This window comes from Esox lucius, chromosome 18, assembly GCF_011004845.1.
Source record: "Esox lucius isolate fEsoLuc1 chromosome 18, fEsoLuc1.pri, whole genome shotgun sequence".
Lineage (NCBI taxonomy): Eukaryota > Metazoa > Chordata > Actinopteri > Esociformes > Esocidae > Esox > Esox lucius.
Window position 1 is genome coordinate 23,770,194 of NC_047586.1, and position 9,997 is coordinate 23,780,190.

The following is a 9,997-nucleotide window of genomic DNA, read 5'->3' on the forward strand; positions in this document are numbered from 1 at the left end:
TACCTGGACGGGATGCATAACACTAACCCTTCCTCCACTCTCAGAGCACCCCTGTACCTGGACGGGATGCATAACACTAACCCTTCCTCCACTCTCAGAGCACCCCTGTACCTGGACGGGATGCATAACACTAACCCTTACTCCACTCTCAGAGCACCCCTGTACCTGGACGGGATGCATAACACTAACCCTTCCTCCACTCTCAGAGCACCCCTGTACCTGGACGGGATGCATAACACTAACCCTTCCTCCACTCTCAGAGCACCCCTGTACCTGGACGGGATGGACGGGCCATTCTCTCTGGCAGCGCTGCCCTACAGCCAGATGAATGAGCTGCTGAACAGACCCGGGGACAGAATGTACACACGACCCCACGACCCCCCACCACCGCCCCCCATGCACCCACTGGGCGACATCAAACCCCCCTCTATGATCAGGTGGGTTGTGAGCACAAGTAGACATCTCTCCAACCCCCCCCCCCCTCCCTGAGGCTGAGGGTTTGCTCACCATAACCTGGAGTTCTCCACTGGGAAGGTTGAAGAAATGCATACGAGTGGCATGGTGAGAGGAGTGGATGGAGTGAGGTAGATGGATCGATAAGTTGTTTAGGCTGGCGCAGGACAATGCAGTCATTTTCCCTGTAGAGTGAACAGAGCCCTCTCTGCTTCTCAGGAGGGTCTCGGGAGGAATGAGACAACAGAGAGGGAATAAAGACACAGCGACTGAGGACAAATGTGCCATTGATTTGTAATGGCTCTTGCGGTGAAGTTCTTTCTATCAAGTTTTTCCCTCTCTCTTGCCTTTTTTGTCTCATTTTGCGCTTTGTGCAATTTTCTTTTTTCTTTCACCTCTCGATGTATAGGCTGCTCTTAAATGATTCATCTAGATTCACACAGCGTCTGGACAAGTCAACATGGGTTAGATAATGCAATGCTCAACAGCATGACAGTTACACAGTCAGTGAAAGCAAGAGCAAGAACTACGTGTCCCTGTTTACAAAGTCCTCGGTCTCCTCTTCCTCGGAGTGCGACTGTAGTACTCATCCCTCGTGTTGACCTTTGCTGTCAGCCGAGGCATGTATACTTTTGAATGGCTCCAGACATTAATTTGAGTTAATGTTATTCCCTTGTGGACAGACTACATGAACATACAGTGGGGAGAACAAGTATTTGATACACTGCCGATTTTGCAGGTTTTGCCACTTACAAAGCATGTAGAAGTCTGTAATTTTTATCATAGGTACACTTCAACTGTGAGTGACGGAATCTAAAACAAAAATCCAGAAAATCAAGTAAGTAATTTATGTGCATTTTATTGCATGACAAGTATTTGATACATCAGAAAAGAAGAACTTAATATTTGGTACAGAAACCTTTGTTTCCAATTACAGAGATTATACGTTTCCTGTAGTTCTTGACCAGGTTTGCACACACTGCAGCAGGGATTTTGATCCACTCCTCCATACAGACCTTCTCCAGATCCTTCAGGTTTCGGGGCTGTCGCTGGCCAATACAGACTTTCAGCTCCCTCCAAAGATTTTCTATTGGGTTCAGGTCTGGAGAATGGCTAGGCCACTCCAGGTCCTTGAGATGCTTCTTACGGAGCCACTCCTTAGTTGCCCTGGCTGTGTGTTTTGGGTCATTGTCATGCTGGAAGACCCAGCCACGACCCATCATCAATGCTCTTACTGAGGGAAGGAGGTTGTTGGCCAAGATCTTGCAATACATGGCCCCATCCATCCTCCCCTCAATACGATGCAGTCGTCCTGTCCCCTTTGCAAAAAAGCATCCCCAAAGAATGATGTTTCCACCTTCATTCTTTACGGTTGGGATGGTGTTCTTGGGGTTGTACTCATCCTTCTTCTTCCTCCAAACACGGCAAGTGGAGTTTTTGTCTCATCAGACCACATGACCTTCTCCCATTCCTCCTCTGGGTCATCCAGATGGTCATTGGAAAACTTCAGATGGGCCAGGACATGCGCTGGCTTGAGCAAGGGGACCTTGCATGCGCTGCAGGATTTTAATCCATGACGGCGTAATGTGCTACTAATGGTTTTCTTTGAGACTGTGGTCCCAGCTCTCTTCAGATCATTGACCAGGTCCTGCCATGTAGTTCTGGGCTGATCCCTCACCTTTCTTATGATCATTGATGCCCCACGGGGTGAGATCTTGCATGGAGCCCCAGACCGAGGGAGATTGACCGTCATATTGAACTTCTTCCATTTTCTATTAATTGCGCCAACAGTTGTTGCCTTCTCACCAAGCTGCTTGCCTATTGTCCTGTAGCCCATCCCAGCCTTGTGCAGGTCTACAATTTTATCCCTGATGTCCTTACACAGCTCTCTGGTCTTGGCCATTGTGGAGTGGTTGGAGTCTGTTTGAGTGTGTGGACAGGTCTCTTTTATACAGGTAACGAGTTCAAACAGGTGCAGTTAATACAGGTAATGAGTGGAGAACAGGAGGGCTTCTTAAAGAAAAACTAACAGGTCTGTGAGAGCCGGAATTCTTACTGGTTGGTAGGTGATCAAATACTTATGTCATGCAATAAAATGCTAATTAATTATAAAAAAAATCATATAATGTGATTTTTCTGGATTCTTGTTTTAGATTTCGTCACTCACAGTTGAAAAGTACCTATGATAAAAATGACAGACCTCTACATGCTTTGTAAGTAGGAAAACCTGCAAAATCGGCAGTGTATCAAATACTTGTTCTCCCCACTGTACCTGCTTCCTGTAAATCTGTCACAGTCCAATGGATGCATGTGATAACAAGCAATGGTAGTTCCGGTGCTTTAAACTCATTCATCTGGTTAGCATCTTTTGAATGCCCTTCACTCACAACGGAGAGGCGTGGAGCTCCTGGTTCAGATCTATTCCCTAAACACACTGACCTAGAAACTAGCATCTGACCAATGTCATATGGATTTGGGTTAACCAAGCTTAAGTGAAAATGTCTACTTATTGGTTTATTAAGCATAAGGTGAACAACAAGTCTAATAATTGTTTCTAGATTCTCCATCTTCCTTTTACCTCTACTAGATTTCCTTGCATCTCTTGCTCTCTCCCAGCCCATCTCTTTTCTCCCAACTGATTATAATTGGTGCCTCTCTAAATTAGCTTTCAATGAACAGTACTTCTCTAACTCTCTCTCTCCCTTTTTCTTTGATTTTCTACAGCTCCAGTTCAGGTTTCTCAGACAGCAGACCTCAGTCTCCTGCACAGACACACGGCTTCAGCTCCAACACCCCTCCCCCTCCTCCTCCCCCCTTGCCACCTCCGCCTCCCCCCTTGCCGTCCATGTCTGGCTCTGGCCAGCGGGGCACCCCTCCTCCCCCCATCCCTCCCCTACCCATCCAGCAGCAGCCCCCGGCCATCCCCCCGCCCCCCACCCTCCAGATCGCCCCGGGCGTCCTCCACCCGGCCCCTCCCCCTGTGGCCCCTCCCCTCCACCTGTCCTCCCCAGCCCGCCTCCAGCAGGTCCTGGACAAGGGCCCGCCCCCCGGCCAATTAGATTGCACCTTGCTGCCCCCTCCACCTCCTCCACCTCCTCTGCCCCTCCCAGGCGCACGGAGCTCCTCCCCCTGCCCGCCAGGCCCACCCCCCCCGCCTTCCTTCCTGTCCGGAGCTGTGGCATCCCCGCTCTCTCATTCAAGCGGGAAGAAACATGCTGCCTGCCTGCCACCCATCAGCGACGCACGCAGCGTCCTGTTGGAGGCAATTCGCAAAGGTAGGTCAGCCCTAGTTCAACAGCTGGGATTTCTGGCGATTAATAGGCTATCATCTTACTTAGGGTGGAGCAATGTGGCCCAAAATATAGATCTCAATATATTCCTGATTTTTTTCAATCCATTTTGGCTGACGATAATATACAGTAGATTGCTAGTTTTGTGAAAATTAAACAGAAGCCTCCAAATAAGACATTTGTATTGTGTGTCTTGATCTGAATCTCAGTGTGCCTGTTCACTGTTCATTAACATTGAAAAGGTGCTTCATTCCACAAATCCTCTGTCTCTGGCATCAATGTGGAAAACATCCAAGATAGCAGTGGCTAGACTTTACATGACCTCTCTGTCTCTCCTACTGCCCCCAGGTATCCAGCTCCGAAAGGTTGAGGAGCAGAGAGAGCAGGAGGCGGCCAAACACGAGCGGGTTGGGAACGACGTGGCTACAATCCTGTCCCGACGCATTGCCGTCGAGTACTCAGACTCCGAGGATGAGTCTGAGTTTGATGAGGGAGACTGGATAGAGTGAGGGGGGGGGCAGGGCAGAGGTCAAAACTGTGGTTCGGCTATACCCCCTTCAGAGATGTCAGAAATCCGTAATTCCCGCTGCTATTCTCTGTCAGTTCTGTTTTACTCCCTCCTCTGTCCTACACTGCTCTACCTTTTTCTCTCTCTCTCATCTCTTCTCTCTCTCTCTCTCATTTAGTGTTTTCTATGGAGGTTGTAATGTTTGGAGGAAAAACGTCACGTCTGTTTGGCCTGTTCTTGTCAGTAGATGTTTTTGTACTCATTTTCTACAAGACTACATATCGTTCCATTGCTCTCATTTTCTCTTGCTCCTTCATCCTTCAGTTGGATGAAATCCCCCTTGTGTACGGTTGTTTCATAAATGAAAAAGAACAGTTTTTCCAAGTTTTATCAGTAACCTTTTAGAAACTGTTGATTAAGAACCACTTGTTTTTTTATTTCCTGTTTGTTCCTCGCTGTTGTGTATTAATATAACAAGGTGGCATGACGCTTCTGTCCTTAGTTCTCATATTATCCTGCCCCCTGGTGGGCCAAAGTGGAGGTGAAGGAATTCGGTATTTTTATATCTGTACTGGTAGTTTCATTTCCTAACATAAAAAAGATGCAGTTTTTAAATGAGCCACTTGTTGCCAATATGAACCACTTGAAAGATGGTAGCCATCCTAAATAGTAGTCAGCTGTGGCTATTTGCTGAGGGGCTGAACCAGTGTTGTTCGTTGTTTTCATTTTATCAGGATTAACTTATCACCTCAGAACAAGTTAAAGATTGTGATGATGTTATGTGATGATTGTTGTATGATTGTGATGATGATGAAGAGAAGATGAAGGACAGCAGTGAGACATTAGAAGGAAGTTATTTAGTGATGTGAGCTAATCTACATTCAGCGTGTCTATCCAAAGTTTGGATAAATGTGTATGGGGAGGTATCTGAGTATATGTCCTAAAACAGCCCCCTAATGCATCTTGGCAAACATAGACATGTCAGTGAAATATGGAACTTTATGGTATACACAACTAGATTAGTGTCTGACCAATAGGAACCTCTTTAAAGTATTGTCTGACCAATAGGAACCACTTAACCATAGTGTCAGATCATTAAGAACCACTTTTCCACAGTGTCTGACCAATAAAAGAAAATGACCACAGTGTCTGACCAATAGGAACCACTTAACCAGTGTCTGACCAATAGAAACCAATAATTAGTAGTGTCTGACCAATAGCAACCACTTTATCGAACCGATATCAAAGGCAGCTTATATCCCAGGGTCCCCCTCTCAATGTGCTAATGAGAAGCCTTACCTCGTTTGACTTTTAACAGTTACTATGAAGAATTTCAATAAATGAACGTCAATGACCTGTGTTCCTGCTGCCAGGCAGGGCCATTGCTGAAAAATAAGGATTAATCTGCCTTCACGGCTCCCTTTGAAGATGTCTGCCGTCCTTTTCTCTCTTTCTCTGTTCGTTCTTTTGTTTGTTCTTCTACTTGCCTTATTGTTTGTACAGGTGTATCGTTGAGTTAATGAATGTATTGTGCTGTTACTACTTTTGCCTGCGCTTGTATGATCTAGCTGTTTCTATGTTTGGGGAGCGGGAAAGGACGAAGCATACCCTGGTTTAAAACAAAACTAATAATAATCAAAGCTAGGATTCATTCAAACCCGTCATTGCAATGTTTTACGCTGTCTTCACAATTTTCATCCCATGCTCACATGCTAATTCTGAAAAGTGAAAACATACCTGTGAGAGGGGTGCCCAGCTGTAGTTGTAGGTTTTTATACAGTACCCAAGACCAGTCTGTGAGTTATTACAACCACTGAAAAAAAAAAAAAAGAGCTACTGTGTAAATACTGCATTGCGGGTTTGATTGAATGGATCCCTAATGCTGTATAACATGTAACTTATGTAACTGTTGACTAACAGTTTGCTTCAATTAATAAAAGCTAATGTTATGTTTCAGGAGTTGCTGTTGTGTGTTTTATTATTTATATGGTTGACAAATGTAAGGATAGTCATTCCTTCTATAGCCTTCAATCCCAGCCTCCCTGTGTGAACATCGTTAGCTCTGGTCCATGACCTCTGTTTTATAGTATTGTAGCAAAGGGCTTATGAGCTTGTTTCCATCTCTAGTGGTGAAAATCTGAGCTTTGTATGCAAAGCAATGTTTACAACTCTGGATAGAATTAGAACGGTATCGAACACATTTTCATTCCATCTGTTATTGTGAGCTGTCCTCCCCTCACCAGCCCCCTTCAGTGTCGCTATCGCAGACAAATAATCTATGGTTCAGAGAACTGTGTCAGGGAAACAATGCAATGCCCTCTTCACTCTTACAGAATCACACAGCTTTTCAGGACTAAATTACCTTTGTGAACTCCTGAACTCCATTTCTCGCTTTGGTGTATATGGGACCAGAAGAGCTGTATCAGTTCTCTTCCTCGCTCCAGCAGTTCCTCCATTTGTGTTTCTCTGCTCTTGTTTTTCCCCCCACTGTTCTTCTCCATCTGTGACCACTCTAACATCTCCTGGAGACACTTATTTTTCCAACAAACGTACAGTACACACACACACAGCCAGGTTGCAGGATTTCAGTCATTGTGTCCGAGCTACAAATGACAGAAACTGTTTTAAATACATCAGCTTGAGGTCTGCCAGGATTAACAGCAAATACATTTCATAGTCACAGGTAAACCATTTTTGTAGATTATATCATGCAAAGAACGATATTAAATTTTTTATTTTCACCTCAGTTCATAATATCCAATTTGTGACTAAGGCCCTGCTTCATTGCAGTAACTCCATGTAGACACGGGACAGTTGATGTCGAGAAGCCTTACCATCTGATGCCGTTCTGGCTCTTATCACACCGCTCGCACAACCAGGAAGTCTAGACTGTAATCCTTCTTCACCACTAGGAATGCATGTGAGCGCTGGGTTAATCTGCAAGCAGGATTTAAACCCAGTCTTGCAATGATGCAGCTAACCGCAAAACACTTTACTGCTGGTTCAAGAATTATTTGAATTAAGCTTAACTCACTGGAGAATTTCCATATAAAGTAATGTTTAGTCCAGGAAACAGGCCTCACAAGTTTAACAAAGAAAAATGTAACACACTTGTAACAGATCTGTTTTACAAAGTTGTATGAAAGTGCCACTAGGTGGCTCAGGTGAACAATTACATGATGAACTACAGGACTCACAAGCTATCTGACTCAACTGATGTGACCAATAGGTGGCAGCAACATGCTATCTATGGCAGTGACAAGGCTAGACAGTAGACCTGGATAGACGCCCATCACACCATATCACTTAATAATTCCCATAACAGCATCAATAGAGGCCTTCTCCATATTGAAGTTGTTGATAAAAATGTATTATCTGTTCCTTCCTGGTAACCCAAATCCAAAACACACAAGCAACGCTAAAGTAGAATAGCAAGTAAAAGTTACATTTACAGTAAAGCTTTAGAACTAAATAGTTAATGTCCAGGTTTCAGTAATGAGTTTTTGAATAGAGGGATGGATTGGAGCGCAAGTTGCTGCAGTAAATGTTTTCTGGAGAAGGAGCATAGATCTCTGATGATATGTCTAGTTCTCCTCTTAATATATTTTGACAGGTACAGAGTTGGATCTTAATTCTGTGACCAAGACCTGGGTTGAAGATGTCACCTGGTGTCAACAGGCCCACTACAGTGATAATAGCTATTCAAGATGTCCAAGCATTTGCCTTTGTTAACAGGTGGGACACACCTGGTTACTGTGACAACTCGAGAGGTGTATTGAGGATGGTCAAAGAAAACACAGTTGGCCAACAACTGAAAAGAGGCTGAAGAAATGAATGGTGGCATAACGCAAAGAGACGCTTTCAGGTTTTGCCACTAGGTTTAATGGTGACTATGACTCATACTGTTTCATTCAATAAACAGGGTACACAACAATGACCTTTTAATACCAAGTATAAGAAAAACAAAAATCATATGAGTTGACAAGTGGTTGTTGTCACATTGGCCCTTATTCATGAAACGTATCACTACCGCATTAATGTATTACGTATTTATTTATTTCACTTTATTCTGCATTTTCTTTCTCTTATTTCTGTTGTTCATGCATTTGTAAGGTTTAAATTGCCTACCGGGGTCAATCGTCAATACCTCTTCCAAAAAAAAACGTACAAAGACGATATTGAAATATATAGAATTGGATGAGGGTAGAGGACGAGGTACATCCTTTCATTTTGTCCAAAATCGAACTGCCGAAAGACCTGCCTGACGATGACGTGTGGAGCCACGTCCATGGAGAGCCTCGCGGGCACCTCCCCACAAACATCCTGCAGGAGAACAAAAATCTAAGTGGGGTGTTCTCCACCAAAAAGGCCAGGTGTCTCCCTCCTCACCGCTCCTGGGACTGCGCCATTGACCTCCTGCCAGAGGCCATGCCGCTCAGGAACAAGATCTACCCGCTCTCTGTGGCTGAAACGGTTGCTATGGAGACCTACATCAAGGAGACGCTGGAGCAGGGGCACATCCGCCATTCCACCTCCCCTGCTTCAGCCAGCCTTATCTTCATCAAAAAGAAGGACGGGGGGCTGTGGCCGTGTAGGGACTACAAGGGACTCAACACCATCACCACTAAATACCGCCTCTCGTCCCATCAGCCATAGAGCAGCTGATGGGGGAACGCATCTTCACGAAGGACCTCCAGAGTGCGTACAACCTTATGCATATACAGGAGGGAGACGTGTGGAAGACAGCATTCAGCACGGCGTCGGGCCACTATGAATACTTGGTGATGCCGCACGGGCTAGCCAACACACCACCTGTTTGCCAAAGGGGGAAAATGTGCCTTCCACACCTCCACAGTCTCGTTCCTGGGTTACCACATTGCTCTGGAGGGAGTGAAGTTGGAAGAGATGAAGATGGACGCAGTGAGGTCATGGCCAGTCCTGAAGACCATCAAGGAGCTACAGAGCTTCATAGGATTCACCAGCTTTTTCCGCTGGTTCATCAAAGGCTTCAGCACAGTCACAGCGCCACTCACGTCATTGAACCTCAGCACCTCCACTGGACCCCAGACGTGGAGAAGGCCTTCCTTGACCTGAGGGGCAGGTTGGTCACATCCCCTGTCCTTAAGCATCCAGACCCCCTCAAGTCCTTCACGATCATGGTAGACACGTCCGAGGTCGGGTTGGGGGCGGTCTTCTCCCAGCAGTACAGGAACCCCCTTCGGCTCCACCCCTTTGCCTACTACTCAAAGAAACTGTCTGCTGCAGAGGAATGGAATGGAAACAATGGCTCAAGAGCGCCCAGCAGCCGTTCACAGTCTTGACCGATCACCGGAACCGCAAGTATGTCAGGCCAGCGCGGCACCTCAACCCCCGCCAGACTTGATGGATGCTTCTGTTCTAGTGCTTCCAGTTCACCCTGACGTACCGCCCGCCCCAGCTACAGGGCATCTAGGCAGCTAAATACTGATGGCCTGGTATGGAGAGGACTGTGCGCACACGGAGCACGACATGACATAGTCTAAGGCGCCACGAATGGCTCCAGCGGGGAACCTACATCCTCCCCCAGTGCCTCAGCAGCCTTGGTCACACCTGGTGGTGGACGTTGTTACAAACTTTCCGCCAGCAGAGGGGAAGAACACCATTGTCGTGGTATTGGACAGATTCTCAAAGGTAGTTAGGTTCATTCCACTACCCGGTCTCCCCTCTGCTCTACAGGTCGCTGAGGTGCTGCTCCTGCAGGTGTTCC

At 46.1% G+C, this 9,997-nt stretch overlaps 1 protein-coding gene across 3 annotated transcripts in view; it reads left to right on the top strand.

The window, feature by feature from the left end:
- wasf1 (WASP family member 1) overlaps positions 1 to 6,208 on the top strand; it is a 98,429-nt gene extending 92,221 nt beyond the window's left edge. For all 3 annotated transcript variants that reach the window (XM_029114631.2, XM_029114632.2, XM_029114633.2), the window contains 3 exons: positions 261 to 437; positions 3,178 to 3,728; positions 4,092 to 6,208. In XM_029114631.2, coding sequence (XP_028970464.1) covers positions 261 to 437; positions 3,178 to 3,728; positions 4,092 to 4,252 — 889 coding nt within the window. In that variant the 3' untranslated portion in view covers positions 4,253 to 6,208. The remainder of the gene's footprint in view (positions 1 to 260; positions 438 to 3,177; positions 3,729 to 4,091) is intronic.
- Positions 6,209 to 9,997: the final 3,789 nt, after the last annotated feature.